The sequence below is a fragment of the Molothrus aeneus genome, chromosome 24 (assembly GCF_037042795.1).
Source record: "Molothrus aeneus isolate 106 chromosome 24, BPBGC_Maene_1.0, whole genome shotgun sequence".
In the NCBI taxonomy this organism is placed as follows: Eukaryota; Metazoa; Chordata; class Aves; order Passeriformes; family Icteridae; genus Molothrus; species Molothrus aeneus.
The window spans coordinates 3,759,721-3,779,046 of record NC_089669.1 but is presented as its reverse complement, the minus strand read 5'-3'; the positions used below and the strand labels follow the sequence as shown (position 1 = coordinate 3,779,046).

Sequence of the window (19,326 nt, the reverse complement as noted above, 5' to 3'; positions counted from 1 at the left end):
CATCCTGTGCTCCCAGACAAGCCCCACATTTTTCCATGCCTGAACACAGAGCAGATAACACTTTTATTTTGAAGATGATGGGAACTTGTGGAGTTAAACTGAATGTTCCAAGGGCAGGGACTCACCCAGAGGCACCAGGGCTCCTCTCTAGGAACAGACAAATCCCTGAAATTCAGAAATTTGGGTTCTTGTTCTGCCTTGCCCCAGACACAGCTGGGACTGCCCAGGGAGAGCAGCTCTTCCTTCCAGATTTGTCCTGTCCTGCTGAACACAGCTCTGTGCTCACAAATCATTCTGGGATGTGAAACCCAAATGGACTCTTTGCTACCTGGGATTAATTAAAACACACCAAGAACAACCAACTGAACCAGGCAGCATTTGGGGGAAGACTTGAGAGACAGAGCTTTAGATGAAAAAAATTAAAACAACTAAATCAGGCTGATGCTGGTGAAATTAATCCCAACCTTGTAGCTTTGATATAAATATGTACAGAGAGTTCTAATTTGTTAAAAACCCAGGGCCACGCAATTAATGTTGAGCAAATGTTAACCAAAACAGGGCTCCTAAAAAGGCAGCAGGGATAAACAAACCAGGCCCCAGCAATCCTGCAAAGCATGACATTTGGAAATAACAGCATTTTTCAAGCCCCCTCTCAGTGACAGCCCTGACCTCCAAAGGACAGGTTTAAATCAACACCTGGCACAAAAGCACTCCAGGAGAGTTTATGTGAATAAATGTATCCTCCAGACTGCTGCTCATCCTAATAGCTGGCTAATTAATAGAGATCTGAGTGCTCTTTATTGCCTGTGTCTAGAGACTCTTGTGCTCAGCACTCCCTGCTCCTCCCTCCAGGCTCTGCAGCCACCGATCCCAGCAGGACCCACAGAGCCTCTGCCCCACATCAGCCTCTCCAGGCTGGAGGGGCTGCTCCACCCTTGGCAAAAACCTCAGGGCTCCTGACTGCCTTTGCTGAGTTTCCAAAAATCAGAATTTTGGGGAATTTTTTGGTTTTTTCTTTTTTTTTTTTTTTTTTTTTTGGTTGGTTTTTTTTTTTGTTGTTGTTGTTTGTTTCGGTTTTTTGGGGTTTTTTTGTTTTGTTTTTTTTTTTGTTTGTTTGTTTGTTTGGGTTTGGGTTTTTTTTTTTTTTTTTTTTTGTTTTATTTTTTTGTTTAGTTTGGTTTGGGTTTTTGTTGTTTGTTTTTTTGGGGGTTTTTTGTGGTTTTTTTTTGTTTTTATTTTTTTGGTTAGTTTGGTTTTTTTGTTGTTTGTTTTTTTTGGGGGGCTTTGGGTTTTTTTTTTGTTTTTTAGTTCTTTTTTTGGTTCTTTTTTTGGTGGTTTGTTTTTTTGTGTTTTTTTTGTTTGGGGTTTTTTTATTGTTTGTTTGGTTTTTAGGGGGTTTTTTGGGGTTTTTTTTGGTGGGTTTTTTTTTTTGTTTTTTTTTTTTTGTTTTGGTTTGGGGTTTTTTTATTGTTTGTTTGGTTTTCTGGGGGTTTTTTGGGTTTTTTGGGGGGTTTTTTTGATTTTTTTATTGTTTGTTTGGTGGGGTTTTTTTGGTTTTTGGGGTTTTTTGGTTCTTTTTTTGGGGTTTTTTTTTGTTTGTTTGTTTGGTTCAGGGTGGGATTTGGGGGTGTCTGGGCAGGGCCAGGAGCCAGACTGGATGATCCCTGTAGAATCCAACTCCGAATATTCCATAATTCAATGCCTTTTCCCAAAAAAAAAGCACCTTTAGGAAACACCTCTGAACTCCCTCTCTTCTACCAAATCCCTTCAAGTGTTTCTACACTTCAAAACCTTTCTTTTTTCAGACGTGCTGCTGAGTTAAAACCTCGTGGCTTTGCCTAAATGAAAATGCCAGGCAGCAGGGTGACACTGAAGCTGGGGCTCACTTGACCTTGGCAGCTTCTCCTCTTCCCTCTCCCAGTGAGAGCAAAGCTCCTTGTCTGTGGAACAGGGGTGGCCACCTGAGAAAAGCTCTTGGGACACCTTCATGACCCAATTATCAGGCCACTGCCAGCCCCAGGCTGCCCAGGCCAGCTGTGCAGAGGTTTCCAGCTGTGCAGAGGTTTCCAGCTGTGCAGAGGTTTCCAGCTGTGCAGAGGGAGGAGAGGGGAGTGGGGGGAGGCACTTACATCAATGAGATCAGACAGGTCATGGATGTAGTACTTGAACACTGAGGCATTGGTGGCTTCCAGGGCCAGCAGATATTCATTCCTTGCCTTGATTGCCTTCAGTCTGTTCTCTGTGTACTTTGCTTGGCGCTGAAAGACAAAAAAAAAACCCCAAATACAGCATTAAAAACCCTAAAATATAGCATTAAAATAGGTGAGTAACACCAGAAAGACAAAAAACCCCAAAATATAGCATTAAAAGGAGGTGAGTAACCTTACTCTGCTCACACTGATTTTTGCCCATCTGAATTCCAGTTTTGCCAGGACTCCAATTCACATTTCCAGTCTTGAAGTCCTGGCAAAACTGGAATGAATGGATGATTGCAGATGAATTATTTAGATGTGTTTAAGCATTGCTGCACTGGACTGAAAGGCTTGAGGCTGTGGGATGGGGAAGATTAAAGGAGGAATGAAGGGACAAGGGGGTTTAGGAGGGTCTGAGGGTTGCTACAGGCACCCCACCTCTTCCAAGGCCTGAACTTGGTCCTTCCAGAGCCTAAATCCACCCAAAAATAACCCCTTCCCTTCCATGGGCTTGAACCTTGGAGCTGAATTGCTGGAGTCAGCAGTGAGGCCCCTGGTTCTGCCCCCAAGGCCAGTTTGGGCTCGCTGGGCTCCCTAGAGCACAGGCCTCGTGCCTGGACCACAAAAATACCCCCATTAACCAGGAATTCCAGCAGGCAGCTGCTGCTTTCCCACTCCAACCTGCTTTCAGCTTTTTGTGCCATGCACATCCCATTCTTGTGTCTATCTCATTTTTGTGTACATCCCATGTTTTTGCTATGCACATCCCATTTTTTGCATATCTCATTTTTCTGCACATCCCCTGTTTGTGCCCATCCTATTTTTATGCACATCCCATTTTTCTGCACATCCCATTTTTCTGCACATCCCATTTTTATGCCATGCATATCTCATTTTTGTGCCTATTTTATTTATGTGCACATCCCATTTTTGTGCCATGCACATCCCACTTTTGAGCACATTCCACTTCTGTGCCATGCATATCTCATTTTTGTGCACATCCCATTTTTCGGCATATCCCATTTTTATGCACACCCCATTTTTGTGCCTATCCCATTTTTATGCAAATCGCATTTTTCTGCACATCCCATTTTTGTGCCCATCCCATTTTTATGCACATCCCATTTTTATGCACATGCCATTTTTGTGCCTATCCCATTTTTGTGCACATCCCATTTTTTTGCTGTACACATCCCATTTTTGTGCACACCCCATTTTTATGCACATCCCATTTTTGTGCCCATCCCATTTTTATGCACATCCCATTTTTGTGCCTATCCCATTTTTGTGCACACCCCATTTTTATGCACATGCCATTTTTGTGCCTATCCCATTTTTGTGCACACCCCATTTTTATGCACATGCCATTTTTGTGCCTATCCCATTTTTATGCACAACCCATTTTTGTGCCTATCCCATTTTTGTGCACATCCCATTCTCTGGGATAACACAAACTGCCCCTGCCTGTCCTAAAGGAATCTGCTGCTGGTTTTGCCTTCCCTTGAGCTGGCTGTTAACAAACCCTGCCCCAGGAGTGAGGTTTGCCTCTGGGGAGGGACCCTGCCCCTACCTTCTCCTTCATCTTCTCGATTTTTTTGACGGAGCTCCTCCGGACGTGTTTCTCCTCAAACTTGACATTGGAGGTGGAGTCAGGGGAGCGTGGTGTCTGTTTGTCCTCCTGCTTCACTGACTTCCCAATCTGCTTCTCCTCCTGCTTCTCTGCCTCCTTCAGCTTGCTCTGGGCACTGATGCTGTCAGCGTTGTACATGTGGTAGGTTTTCATCACCTGCGGACAACAAAATCCAGCACTCAGCTCCCTGTGGGAATCCATAAAATCAGAGGGGTTTGGGAAAGCTGCAAAAGGCCTCAGAGACAGCAGAACTGGGACTGGAGCTAAGCAGGAGCCATGAGATTGGTCAGCAGAAAAATTATGTGAGAAGTAGAAAAGTAAGGACAAATAGAACAATGGTCTGGGTATTAATGCTTGTCTAGAATAACTCCCTAAGCTGCAGAAAAGTTTATCTGGTGAGATATACTATATATAACATAACATAACATAACATAACATAACATAACATAACATAACATAACATCTAGGGAGTTCTAAGCTTAATAATGGAGCTCTGTGCATTGTGTTTTAAGGCTCACAAGCAGGTTTTGTATTTGGAATAAGCAAGCATTGTTTAACCAAAGGTAACTGTGCTTATAGTGGTTGGACAGAACTACTGTCAATATAGATTATATACTATACAGATATAAATACTGTCAATGTGCTTTTGCTTTGTGTGATTGGTCAGAAAACTTTTAAAGTGAGTTGTAACATTAAGTTCTTTGTCTCCTACCAAAACTGTAAACTACTAACATCTTCCCATGGTCATAACCATGGAATGAGGCTGATGCTGGAAAATGAACCAGCTCCAGGCACGCTCCCAGCAGTCCTGTCCTGTTTGGGATTTGTACACAGTGCCCAGCTGTGGGTCTGCAACACCTGAACCACAAAACAAAACCCACTCAGGGCAACTCCCCAGGGCAGAAAAGCAGGGCAGTGTCACTGCCATATGTCCTGAAAAATCCCTTCCCCACGAGTTCTTCTCCTGGAAAGCCGAGAAGCCTCAGAGAAAAATGAAAACAATAATTATATGATTTGCTTCTCCTGTGTTTTGCTGCTTTGGAATGTGGTTTGGAGATTGTTTATCCAACAGGTGAGTGTTTGATTTGTTTCATGTGAATTGTTTTAACTTAATGACCAATCACAATCCAGCTGTGTCAGGACTGGAAGGAGTCAGGAGTTTTCATTATCGTTCTTGTTAAGCCTTCTGTCTGTATCCTTTCTGTATAATGTAATATAATGTAATATAATGTAATATAATGTAATGTAATATAATGTAATATAATGTAATGTAATATAATGTAATATAATGTAATGTAATATAATATAATGTAATGTAATATAATATAATATAATATAATATAATATAATATAATATAATATAATATAATATAATATATACATAGTATAGCATAATATAATATAGTATAATATTATGTTATGTTATATTATATTATGTAATAAAATAAAATAAAATAAAATATGAACCTTCCAAGAACACAGAATCAAATTCTCTCATCTCTTCCCTCCTCCTTTGGGGTTTTCTGCAAATTCAGCAGGGCAGGAGGAGCCTGAGAGAGTGGGGCTCTCAAAATGGGTCTGAAATCCAAGTGGGTGGTTTGATTCTGCAGCTGCTGCTTGGTCTGGCTTTAGTGTGTGCCTTCCTGCACCAGGCAGCAAAGGAGGCACAAAAACAACAACAAAAAAAGGCTGCAGACTAATCTAAGGCTCCTTGACTGTTCAAAGGAAGTGATATGGCAGGAAAATGAGAGCTTTTCATCAGCAGGTAGGGTTTCTGAAGGGAGCCCTCGCAGCCTTTCATGTGGGGGAAGCAGAGCTTTGAACAGCTCAGCATGGAAATCCAGCCTCAGCACAGGGGCTGCAAGAGCCACTCAGCTGCCACTTGCTCAAATCAAATTTGGGACATAAAAGTACTTCTGGGTACCTTATATTAAAAAAAAAAAATATATATATATATTTATATTTATATTTATATTTATATTTATATTTATATTTATATTTATATTTTATTTATAATAATATATAATATAAAAATAATATATAATATATTATATATTAAAAATATATATAAAATATATAATATAAAATGATATATAGATATTATTTTTATTATCTTATAATAATAAAATTAAAATAGACATATTTTAATTTTTATTATTAATTTATATATTTTAAAATATATAAAATAAAAATAACATTAAAATATATAAATATATAGAAATAATATATAGAAACATATATAATAAAATTATAAATTAATGCTAAAATTCTAAATTAAATAAATTAATATTCAAGTGTGGTTCTAGGCTTTAGGGAGACCTGGACCCTGTGCTGTATGGACACCTTCTATTACAGCACATTTTTATTAGTGAATATAGATAAATATCCCCCCCACCACCACTGCCAGAAATCCCATTTGTTTCATGTGATATTAATGTCTAGATTTGTGTTAAGCAAACAGAACCAAAGGACATGAGATCTAAACCAGTTTTTATCCATAAATGCAAAGCAATTTGAATCCCTCTCCAAAACAAACAAGATACAACACTCACAGGGGGCAAAAATAAAATGCACAATTGCATGAAGTAGCAGCAATAAAGGCTCCACTTGCGAATAATCTGATTTATTTCAGATGAAAACCCGTTTACAGCTATTTTGCAGCAGAACACAACACAATTTCACCTAAGTGGGCTGCAGTGATCAGCAGAGGTCCCAGATTCAAAGAGACTCTGGATTTAAACATGAAAGGAAATGTGACTGCAGCCAGTGCTAAGGAACATCCTGAATAATTCACACACCCCGCTCCCAGCCCCTGCAGATGCTCAGACTATAAAGCAGGAGTTCATAATTACAATAATTGATGCCAAGGAGTTGCTCGTCCTCTCTTGCTCAGAGCAGAGCTGGCAGAGAGGAAAAACAGAGGGAGAAATCCTAGTTTTGGTGGGGTTTTAATGGTTTTGTGCCACTCTGGTAGAGAGCAAAAACAGAGAGAAAAATCCCAGTTTTGATGGGGTTTTAATGGTTTTGTGCCATTCTGGCAAACAGCAAAAGCAGAGGGAAAAATCCCAGTTTTGGTGGGGTTTTAATGGTTTTGTGCCACTCTGGTAGAGAGCAAAAACAAAGAGAAAAATCCCAGTTTTGGTGGGGTTTTAATGGTTTTGTGCCATTCTGGCAAAGAGCAAAAGCAGAGAGAAAAATCCCAGTTTTGGTGGGTTTTTAATGGTTTTGTGCCATTGTGGCAAAGAGCAAAAGCAGAGGGAAAAATCCCAGTTTTGGTGGGGTTTTAATGGTTTTGTGCCATTCTGGTAGAGAGCAAAAACAGAGAGAAAAATCCCAGTTTTGGTGGGTTTTTAATGGTTTTGTGCCATTCTGGCAAAGAGCAAAAGCAGAGGGAAAAATCCCAGTTTTGGTGGGGTTTTAATGGTTTTGTGCCACTCTGGTAGAGAGCAAAAACAAAGAGAAAAATCCCAGTTTTGATGGGGTTTTAATGGTTTTGTGCCATTCTGGCAAAGAGCAAAAACAGAGAGAAAAATCCCAGTTTTGGTGGGTTTTTAATGGTTTTGTGCCATTCTGGTAGAGAGCAAAAACAGAGGGAAAAAATCCCAGTTTTGGTGGATTTTTAATGGCTTTAATTCCAGCAAAAAAAGCATCTTTTAGCACCACCAAAAGTGGCTTTTTGCAAAGGAAAAGCTTTTCTGGTGAAGGGACAATTTAAAGCTCTGCAGCAGGAGGAATGAATAAATAAGTAAGATTTCAAATTCCCAGCACTGCCATTAAAAATATCAATACCTTACTTTCACTTTGTTTAGCAAATTCTGGAAGCTCTTCCTTCCAGGGGTAGAGAAATCAGCAGAATTCATTATTTGGCTCAAAAAATGACCTGTCAGAGCCTGGCACCCAGAAATGATCCCCAGTCCATGAAACTGCACTCCAGATCAGAAATTGCTCCTAAAATCTGATTTTTTTAGCAAATCCATGTCCTTCCTTAGGATCCCATCCATGACAGGGCTCAAAAATTGAGCCAATTATGCCCTGAAATAGAAAACTGTTTCTGGAGTGCTGATTTGCCTGAATATTTGGCTTTGAGGCTCTAATTGCAATAAATTGTAATGAAACAATTCCCTCTATACATTTTACTGACATAAGAAATTTCAGGGAAGCCCCTGAAACTCTGTAAATCTGATTTTTTTACCCCAAATTTCACCACAGGGTCAATGTGCCACAGCCTGAGAAAGAACCCTGAGTCACTTTTCGGAAGGAGGAAGGTCAGAAAATAAATCTCAGTGTCGTGACCCAACAAATCACTAAGGAAGGACAAAATAAAAGGCATTTTTGAGCCACTGAACACTGAGTTCTGCTTTTAAGGAAGAGAACTTGCTCAGCAACAGCAAAATTTTCATCAAGCAAGAGGTTTTTCCATTGAACATTGTGAGGAGAAGAAAAATCCCCACACAGCACATGAGAATTTGGGGAAACATCCTCCTTCCTCTTCCTCCTCCTCCTCTTTGGGTCTCCATTGGATTTAGTGAGAAACAAAAAGCAGAGATGGGAAAATCTCCCTCTAAAAGGAGCTGTTCTGCTGAGAGCTGAGGGGCAAATAGGCTCACACCACACAAACCCCAAGATTTTGGGCATATTTGGAAATAATTCCCCTGTCTCTGGCTCTTTTTTTAAAGCGTCGCTGCAGCAAAGTGTGTGAAGGTGAGATCTGGGGGGAGACAACACCCAGAGAGCTGAAAAAACATGAAAAAAAAGAGGGGGAAAAATGGGATTTATGGAGCTTTAGAGCAGGGATTGCAGCATTTCTCAGGCAGAAGTCAAACACTTCTCCCTGCTGCCTGAGGAGATGCCAAGAAATGAGTTTGATTTACCGTGTAGAGTTCATTCAAAACCTTCATCAGGTCCTCCTGGAGCTGCAGTCCCACTTCCTTGCTCTGCAACAGAACAGAGAAATGAAAGTTAACAGAGGAAGAGGCTGCAGAGGAAGTGAGCAAGGGGCAGCCACAAATAATGGAGGCTCAATTAAGCAGCACTGGTAAATCCCATCAGTGGCCGTGTTGCAGCAGGGGTGTTAATAAAGTGGAATTTCAGATGGGCACTGTCAGGGGGAAAAAAAAGAAAAAAGAAAAGGAAAAAAAAGGGGGAAAAAAGGGGGAAAAAAGGGGAAAAGAAGAGGAAAAGAAGAGGGGAAAAGAAGAGGGGAAAAAAGGGGGGAAAAGGAAAGAAAAAAGAAAAATGAAAGGGAAAAAAAAGGAAAAAGGGGAAAAAAAGAGGAAAAAGGGAAAGAAAAAAGGAAAAATGGAAGAAAAGGGAAAAAAAAGGAAAGAGGGGGAAATGAAAAAAAAAGTAAAAAAATTAAAAAGGAAAAAAGAAAAAAAAGAAAAAGAAGGAAAAAAAGGGGAAAAAAGATAAAAAAAAAGCTCAATGGAACACTGATGGAAATTTCCAGAGAATGTGAAATTTTCAATTTTTAAGCCTGAAAATACAGAATTTTCCCATTTTCACGAGATCAAGGAAGACTGTGGATGTAGGACAGCTTGGTGTGGAAGCAGAAGGAAAGCAGGATATGGAAACCACAACATAACAGGAATAACTTAATTCAGTTTATAGATTTTATTCATTCCCTGCCCACTAAGGCAGCATTTGTGTGCTCCAAGTCTCATGTTACAAGTGTTTAATATCTACTGGGGCAAGCAAATTTGATAAATTCAAGATTATTTCTGCCTACAACATTCAGGAAAAGAAAGAGATAAAGAGGCAGTGCCGCCAAACCCATGCTTAAACCAACATTTCTGCCCAGGAAGTCAAGATAGTGCTAAGCCATGAGGAAAAAACCCAACAACACGCTGATAAATTGAAAAGCCAGAAGAGAAAGATTATGGGATTTAAATTGAAATTATTCTTTGCTCCATACTGTCCAGTTCAGCAGTGCTTGGAGTTTCTCAGATTAAAAAAATGCTTTATTAGAAATCTTTTTTTTTTATTATTATTTTGGGGTGTTGTGGTTCAGACCAGCCTGGAATTGCTCTGCTGGCAGCACAATGGGATTCCCAGGTATCCAGTGCCCAATCATGTGGATTTTCCACATGTTCCAATCCCATATTCCTCAGCCTGCTGCCCATCAGACACAAACACTGACAAAAGGAAAGGTTTTCCTGGGGAATCCCTAATTTAGAGAGACTTTCTTGATTCCAAACAGGGTTTTGTCCCCATAAATATCCTCAATTAAGTGGATATGGCAGGGAAAGGTCCCTGCTCCAGCAGCCCAGGGAATCTCCCAGCTAAAATCAGAGCAGAAATTGGGTTTTAAACCCAGCAGGGCAGGCAGATGCTGAGCTGCTACCTGGCCTGTCCTGAGGCCCCTCTGGCACAGAATAAATCTGCTTTTCTACCCATTAACATTTGCCAGTCACTTCACAATACCCATACATAAAAATCTGTGAAACTAAAAAGAATCAGTTTGTTCAGACACTGCTCTAATTTAGAGAAAAGCACAGAGCTGGTGATTCCTAACCTCCAGGAGAGTTTGAGGAACTCAAACCCACGGGATTTCACCTCTGGAAGCAGCAGGAGCTGAGATCTGGGGTGTTCTGGCTGCCTGTCCTGGACTGCCAAGGGAATTGTATTTTATTACAGATATATTATTTATCTGTAGGGCAGCTGTCTCCTGTTCAGTGGGCATTTTCCTCGTCTCTTCCACAACGACTCCTCCCTTCCAGAGGGATAATAATATTGTATAATAATAATAATAATTATCTGCTGATATTGTAATAATAATAATCTGCTGATAACAGCCATTGAATGTCCCTGCATGGCTGATAAGAACTACAGCATCCCATTGGGAGATGTGAGCCCAGAGGGAGGAGCCAAGCATTCCTACCTGGATATAATCTGGAGATTCTGGAACACCAGCACAGCTTCTGCACTGGATTGCCCAGAGGAACAGCAGCTGCCTCTGCCCCTGGATCTTCAGAGGCAGAGACTGCACCTTTCTCCAGGATCCCTGCTCCAGCAGAACCAGCCCTGGCACTGCAGGAGGGCTGAGCCACAATTCCAATGGTTCTGCTGCCCACACCCTGACCCACAGGGTGTCAGGCTGGGTTCTGACTCTGGCACTGTTGGTTTGGTTCACTTCATTGTTTATTTTATCCTTTTTTCTTCCCTAGTAAAGAACCATTATTTTGCTCCCATATTTTTTGCCTGAGAGCTCCTTAATTTCAAATTGATAACAATTTGGAGGGAGGGAGTTTACATTTTCCATTTCAGGGGAGGCTCCTGCCCTCCTTAGCAGGCACCTGCCTTTCCAAACCAAGAGAGTGCCTTTTCCTCCCCATGGAGGTGATTAATGGGAGGGACTGCCTGCAGTGCCCTGAGCACTGATCTTTTCACACACAAAGACTTTCCACACACACTCCCAGTGCTGCTGCAACTGCCTGGCCTGGCCCCATCATCTGCCTCTCACCCCTGCTCTTTCCAGCCCATTTTGCTCATTTCTTGCACTGAAAAATTGCTCATTTGCTGCACAAATGGCTGAAGCATCAATTATAGGACAGATTAAAATGAATGTTTTAATGCAGGTTGGGGTTGAAGGGGTAAAGATGATGCCAAACTGTCAAAACACAAAACTCTCTGTGCTTCCAAATGGAAGCTGCTGGATTGCTGGGCTGGAAAAATCCTTTCCATTAGGATGAAGGTAAAACAGATCACAGGGGACATCAGAACAAGAGCTGTGCAATGAGCACTGTTAATGTAAAACTGTTCCCTGCACTGATTCCACCAAAAAAAAAAATGTCTAGGTGAAAAAAAAGCTGAGCTGGCTGACCCTGATAAATGAAAATACATTGGAGGAAGCAGAAGGGTTTGCTTGGGAAAGTCAGAGGAAAATGGATTGGATGTCAGGAAAAAGTTGTTGCTTGAGTGCAGTGGAGGGAGGTGGAGGTGATGCACAAAGGGAATTTCCCTGAATTCCCAAAGAATTCCAAGTGCAGATTAAAGGCTGCTGATCCCACTGCCATCCAGGCACGAGAGATTCCAGCATCATGCCAGAAAATACCACAGAATTATGAATAAAATCCATGCCAAGGAAAGACAACAAAGCCCTGGCAGTTGTCAATGTCTCAGTGTCAATTACTATTGCAGCAGCCAATTCTGTATTGTTCTGTATTTTCTCTATTATTCTGTGTGTTTTGCAAAGGAAGAACAATTCATTTTGTAAACAAGGCAATAAATAAAAGATATTCTGATCAGCTTTACTGTGATCTGCTCCTGGTTGTACCTGCAACCAAGTCTATCTCCCTTAACCTGAGGAAGGGCTTGTGCAACAAAATCTTAATTAATTGGCTCCACTAATGAGCTGGGTGTGTGTGTGGGGTGGGGGTGTGCCCATAAACTGTCTGTCCTTCTTATCTGAGCAGGTTAAACCCTTCTCCTGTAGATCTGGGAGATGATCTGGCTGGAAGAGCATCCCTGGGACAGGCACAGGAGCTCCCTGCACACCTGAGCGGGGCAGGGAGAGGTCACAGAGAGACCTTCCACAGAACCACCAGGCTGGAATCACCTTCAGGATCATTAAATCCAACGCAGCCCCAACCCCTCAACTGAACCCTGGCCCCCAGTGCCACATCCAGGCTTTGTTAAACACCCCCAGGGATGGGGACTCCACCACCTCCCCAGGCAGAACATTCCAGAACTTTGTTGTCAGATTATGCTCTTTTCTGACCCAGAGATGGGGCAACTCAGAGGCATCTTAAAAACTTTTATTCCCTTTTCAGTCTCATGTGAAGGGTGAGACAACACAGGTGTTATAATTCACACCATCACAATCAGAAGTTAACTATTTCCTAATTACAACACATCACAAGTGTTTCTTGGCCTATCAGCTTTTGCCACACCATGCTGTAAATGCCTAATTCTCTACAAATTCATTTCCCACACTTTATCTCTCTTTCAGGAAAAAACTTTTCCCTGCTATCCAGCCTGTATTTCCCTTGGTGCAGCTCGAGGCTGTGTGCTCTGGTTGTGTCAGTGCCTGGAGACAGAGCCCAGCCCCAGCTGAGCACAGGCACCTTTCAGGAGCTGCAGAGTGATGGGGGCAGCCCTGAGTCTCCTTTGCTCCAGGCTGAGCACCCCCAGCTCCCTCAGGGCTTCCTCACAGGGTTTTGGGCTCTTCCAAACCCATCTCAGCCTCATTGCTTGCTCTGGATGAGGAGGAGGACAAGGAGAACTTCCCTTCCCTACAAACCAGGGGGGTGATGAGCACCCCTTCCCTTCCTCTCAAACCACAGAGATAATTAGGACACCTTCCTTCCCTTCCCTGCAAACCATGGAGGTGATGAGCACACCTTCCCTTCCCTTCCCTTCCCTTCCCTTCCCTTCCCTTCCCTTCCCTTCCCTTCCCTTCCCTTCCCTTCCCTTCCCTTCCCTTCCCTTCCCTTCCCTTCCCTTCCCTTCCCTTCCCTTCCCTTCCCTTCCCTGCCCTTCCCTGCCCTTCCCTTCCCTTTTCCCTCAAACCCTGGAGGTGTTGAACACCTTTTTCCTTCCCCTGCACACCAGGGAAGCACCATCAGCCCCCAGGGAAGCCCAGCAGGATGTGGCCAGGCAGGGGATGCAGGTTTTCCCCAGCTCAGGAGGCTGCTGTGAGCACACACACACTACTCCTTTGTTACTCCAGGGTGTATCTGCACCATGTGCAGGGCTGGAGGTTCTGCCACCCCTGGCTCAAACATAAATTCCCAGCACGGGGGGGGCCCTGCCAGCTCCTCAACAGCCTCTTTGTTCCAGCCCTCCTCCCCTCCACCTCCCCTCTAATTTAATCAAGATGTTTTTGGGATCTACTGCGGGGCTGTTCCGCATTCCACCCAACATTAACGACTTCAGCTTCCAAATATTTGGGGGGATAATAAAGAGGAGAGCTCAGGAATGCTGTCAACATTCTCCAGCCCCAGCAAGGTCCTCCCAAGCCTGACAGAAAGATGGGATGGCTTCAAAATCAACATTTCCTGAGGTGCTTTCCCCATAAACCCAATGACAGCTCAAGCCACGGGAGGGTGAATGTGTAACACACCAAGATAAGACATTTTTATCTAATTTGCTGTCTCAAATTATGTCAGAGGGTGACAGCTGGAGCTGGAGCCCAAATCTGCTGATTCTGGAACTGCTCTGGAACAGTACCAGGTGTCTGCATCTTTTTAAAAGTAAGAATTAAATGTGCCTAGGTGGAGAACAAACATTAAATATTCCCATGTTGCTTGAGTGAGGGTAAGGATGCCAGGAGGGGAGCAGGGACACAGCACAGAGGCACCAACTCTGCCCCTCAGTGAGGGTTTTACCCATGGCATTTGCACGTTTACAAATTTACACCGTGGTGGAAAAATATTTGTACAAATGTCCAGCTTTGTAACCATTAACTTGTGTCCTGTGGTGGCTTTTCCATGTGTGGGGTGCTTTAAGATTTGTCATTTTCTGCTACCAGAGCAGCAAGAGGCACAGTGCAGCTGTAAAGTAGGTCATGACAGACCCCTTCAGAGAATTAATAATTCCTTTTCCTTGATTACTGCAAGGCTTTTAACCAACTCATTGTGGATTTTTTATTTCACATCAAACACCCTGCAGTGTACCAGGAGATAAAACTGGGAGGGGTTCCCACCATCAAAGGTTCTAAATAGGAGGAGAATTTCAAACCCTCAGATTGGTTTTCTTGATTCCAAACAGGGTTTTGTCCCCATAAATATCCTCAATTAAGTGGATATGGCAGGGAAAGGTCCCTGCTCCAGCAGCCCAGGGAATCTCCCAGCTAAAATCAGGGCAGAAATTGGGTTTTAAACCCAGCAGGGCAGGCAGATGCTGAGCTGCTACCTGGCCTGTCCTGAGGCCCCTCTGGCACAGAATAAATCTGCTTTTCTACCCATTAACATTTGCCAGTCACTTCCCAATATCCATAGGTAAAAATCTGTCAAACTGAAAAGAATCAGTTTGTTCAGACACTGCTCAAAGTGAGGCTTCCACAGTCTGTTCTTTTAAAAAAAGGTAATTTTCTTTTTTTTTTTCTTTTTTCCTTCAATTTGAACAAGATTATCAGGCTGCTTCTAGGAAAATTTCAAAGAGACAACAGAGAAAGAGTGATTAAAGAGACCAAATTAAAGAGACTGCTGCTCAAAGGTCTGTACATGTATAAATAATCCCAAGGGATCCCACTCAAAAGATACATCTGGAGGCAAGAAAACCTGATAACCATGCAAGGAACAGGAAGAAAACCTGATAACCATGCAGAGAAATGAAGGGTCACATTAAATAGAGAGGGTGACAGGGGGATAGAGGGAAAAAAGGAAATCAAAGCAGGAATCTGCACAAATAGAAGAATATTTTGTGTGGGAGAAAAATACATATATAAATATAAAAACAGAGAGGGTCAGAGGGGGATGGAGGGAAAAGGAAATCAAAGCGGGAATCAGCTCAAATAGAATATTTTGGGGGGGAAAAACAGATATAAAACCCATATATAAATATAAAACCCATATATACCATAAAAACCCATATATTAAAATAAAAATATATATATAGATATAGAAATGCAGAAAGAAATAAATAAAGGGGCTGTGCTGAAGGAGGACAAGCAGGAGAAATCAAAGGGAGATGAAGGAATGAAAAGGAGCAGACATCAAAGCAGGATGATTTTCCAGGAGAGGGAGAGGTGATCAGAATAGCAACGCTGGTGGCACCAGGGCTGGGAACTGCAGCCCTGGACCAGAGCCAGCCCTAAATCATTAACTCTGCCCAAACAAGAAAACATCACCTCCTCCCCAAGGTGGAACTATTTGTCACTAGGACAATCCCCCCACCTCCAGAGTTTTATTTGCTGGAAATGTGGTTATTTCACCATTTATCTTCCCCAGAACTGCACTGACACCACCCCTGGGGGCAGAGAAACCCCAGATTGCCACTGACAGCACCAGGATTCATCTTCAGGACTGTCAGACCCTGAGCAGGAGCATCTCACACCAACACATAAAAGTGTGTCCTCAGGAGAAACCAAACCAAGGGCATGGAAAAGCACAGTGCTCCAAGAACTCCTGCAGCTCAGCTGAGAGCGCCCACACAGCTCAGACATGGCAAGGCTCTGATAGAGGAAAAGGGACCCAGGGAAGTAAACAAAGCTCAGAGTCAGGGACAAGGGGCAGACACACAATGTTCATCCAGCAGCACGCAGGGCTGGCTCTGGCAAAAGCACAGCTGCTCTTATCAGCATCGAGAGCTTTGAAGTGGCTGGCAGGCTCCCACCCATCCACCATGAATCCCTTCATCCCTGCCTTCATCCCCTTATCCATCCATCCATCCATCCATCCATGGATTCCATCCATGGATCCATCCATCCATCCATCCATCCATCCATCCATCCATCCATCCATCCATCCATCCATCCATCATCCATCCATCCATCCATCCATCCATCCATCCATCCATCCATCCATCCCTCCATCATCCATCCATCCATCCATCCATCCATCCATCCATCCATCCATCCCTCCATCATCCATCCATCCATCCATCCATCATCCATCCATCCATCCATCCATCCATCCATCCATCCATCCATCCATCCCTCCCTCCATCATCCATCGATCCATCCATCCATCCATCCATCCATCCATCCATCCATCCATCCATCCATCATCCATCCATCCATCATCCATCCATCATCCATCCATCCATCCATCCATCATCCATCCATCCATCCATCCATCATCCATCCATCCATCTATCCATCATCCATCGATCCCTCCATCATCCATCCATCCATCCATTGTTCCATCCATCCATCCATCCATCCATCCATCCATCCATCCATCCATCCATCCATCCATCCATCCATCCATCATCCATCCATCCCCTTATCCATCCATCCCTCCATCCAGCCCTGGGGTGGGGTCTGTGACAGGACCTCTATCTCCTCATTCTGTCAGTTCCTGGAGAAAGAGCCCAGCCCCACCTGACTAAAATCACCTTTTTCATTCCCTTTCCTTTTCCCTTCCCTTTTTCCCTTTCCTTTCCTTTCCTTTCCTTTCCTTTCCTTTCCTTTCCTTTCCTTTCCTTTCCTTTCCTTTCCTTTCCTTTCCTTTCCTTTCCTTTCCTTTCCTTTCCTTTCCTTTCCTTTCCTTTCCTTTCCTTTCCTTTCCTTTCCTTTCCTCCCAACCCTTATCTCACCCATCCAGCCCTGATCACAGCTGCACTCTGTCCTTTGAAAAGCTCTCCACACCCTCAGAGATGCAGCAGCTCAAGAGCTCAGTGCCAAAAGGGACCTCAAGCACCTCCTTTTTCCCTGCCTGTCCTCCCCACCTCGCCTGTTCCATCCCAGCATGACACAAAACACTGATCTGAGAAAAACCAAGGAAAAAAAGAAATCCAAGGAAAGGATTTTCTGCCTCAGGATCTGCTTTCCCCTCAGCAGATGAGGATTTCTGTGTCACCATCCTCTGCATTTTCATGGCATTATTTGCAACCTGAATCATTAACTCTGTTAATGATTCAGTTAATCATCATTAATGATTTAGTTAATTCATTAACTTAAACAGTTCCCAAATTCAAGTTGGTAGATTCCCCCTTAACACCCACAGCAAAGCAGCCTGGCTTTGCCAGCAGCTTGTCCCTGTTTTTAACCCAGAAAAAGGTAAAAAAGGTGGGAAAAGTCCCTTTTTTTTTGCTTAAAGTTCAGAGATACTCTGCCATCCTCTGTGCTGCTTTGGGATATTTTACAAATGTGTCACTGAGGGGGGTTATAAATGGGTAAAATTCTTTAAATCCACAGCAAAACTGCTTTGCAATATTTTAATCACACACCTCATCTGTTTTCTAGCCTGCAGTACCAATTCAAGCTGCTTCTTGCAGCTCAGGAAGGGAAGAGACTCCAGTGAAAAAGCACAAACAGGTCCATGTCAGCCAAATTTCTCTATTTATCAGCTGCTACCAGATAACAGAGGATGCAATTTTTGGTTTCAACCATGCAGCACAAGTGGAGTTGTAATCAAACACCTGATCTGGCCTTCAGCCAAGCTGGTATTGCTGGCAAACAGCCAAAGAAGAAGTTGGGATTTAACAACAAGTGCCTTTTGTTTGCACAAATTAATGTGGAGTTTGCCCTTGGCCTGTGAGAAACAAACCAGAGATGGTATTTTGCTGTTAATTGGTTATTTATTTGTTTTTATCCTTGTCCTGCTGCCCAAAATAAAGTATAAACATGGGTTTGCCCTGCTTTATAAAGGGCTGAAGATAAAGCTGCCATTTCCAGCCAAACTGGGATAATATCAATTTCCAAGTGAGGCTTTGCCAAGGCATTTTCCAGGCCACCTTGCTCCAGCACAGCCCTTGTTGAAATTCAACAGGGAGATTACTCCTCCTTTGGAGGGATTAGAGGAATTGGAGAGTAACTGCCATTCAATAATCCCATGTAAGTATCTAATCAACCATAATGTAATTACCAGAAAGTTTTAAAAGGTCAAAAAGGCCTCAGTGTGACATAACTTGAAAAGGAGAAGATTCTTCCTCTGCTCAGGCAATGACTTAGGAAAAAGAAGAAGTCTAAGAGAAACAGAATGTGAAAGTGGAATGTATTTTCATTTTCCACTAAAAACTCAAGAAACAGGCAAGTAATAGCTGGAGTATATATATATAAAATATAGAAATATATGAAATATAGAAATATATAAAAATATATTACTTATAAAATATATAAAACATACATTATCTCATATATATAAATATGTAAATATTAAATATATATACATTATAAAATATACATTATATATTATTAACATAGAAAATATATATTATTTACATAAAATATGTATTTTCTATATAATATATATAATATATTATTGATATAAAATAGATATAATTTATATAAAATATATATAGTTTATTTATAAATAATATATAAATTATATATTATATATTATAGTATACATAAAATATATATTATTCATTTATATATATAGAATATATATATAATATATTTTTATATATATCTCCACAAGTAATAGCTGGAGTAGTATTTTAGATATTTATTTAATATATATTTTTATTTATATATATAAAGGTAATATATATATATTATGTATAATATATATTTTTATATCAATCTATAACTCCACAAGTAATAGGTAGAGTGGTATTTTTATAAATTAATTAATTAATTAATGACTAAATAAATAAATAAAAGTATATATACAGAAGAACCAAAGTGAAGCTCTGTGCTGGAGCACTCAGTTACCTTCTTGAAGAGGCGTCCTGAGTCCTCGCTGACCTGCACAAAGCGTGGGATGATGTTGTTGAGATAAATGTCACTGAGGGTGGTGTGGTCCCTGCTCTCCCTCTTCACCTGGTTGAGCAGCAGGTTCCAGCAGTTCACTGGTGACAGCACGTTCTGATCCTTCCTGCAAGGACACAGAACAGGAACAACTGGACAGGATTCCACCACAATCCTGGATCTGTAAATGAGGCTGTGGGGAGGGT

At 42.0% G+C, this 19,326-nt stretch overlaps 1 protein-coding gene across 3 annotated transcripts in view; it reads right to left on the bottom strand.

Annotated features, from left to right (window-relative positions):
• Positions 1–19,326, bottom strand: part of SRGAP2 (SLIT-ROBO Rho GTPase activating protein 2) — a 115,030-nt gene that overhangs the window by 50,602 nt on the left and 45,102 nt on the right. For all 3 annotated transcript variants that reach the window (XM_066565424.1, XM_066565425.1, XM_066565426.1), the window contains exons 4-7: positions 19,085–19,247; positions 8,694–8,756; positions 3,763–3,978; positions 2,130–2,258 (exon numbers count right to left, since the gene is read on the bottom strand). In XM_066565424.1, coding sequence (XP_066421521.1) covers positions 2,130–2,258; positions 3,763–3,978; positions 8,694–8,756; positions 19,085–19,247 — 571 coding nt within the window. The remainder of the gene's footprint in view (positions 1–2,129; positions 2,259–3,762; positions 3,979–8,693; positions 8,757–19,084; positions 19,248–19,326) is intronic.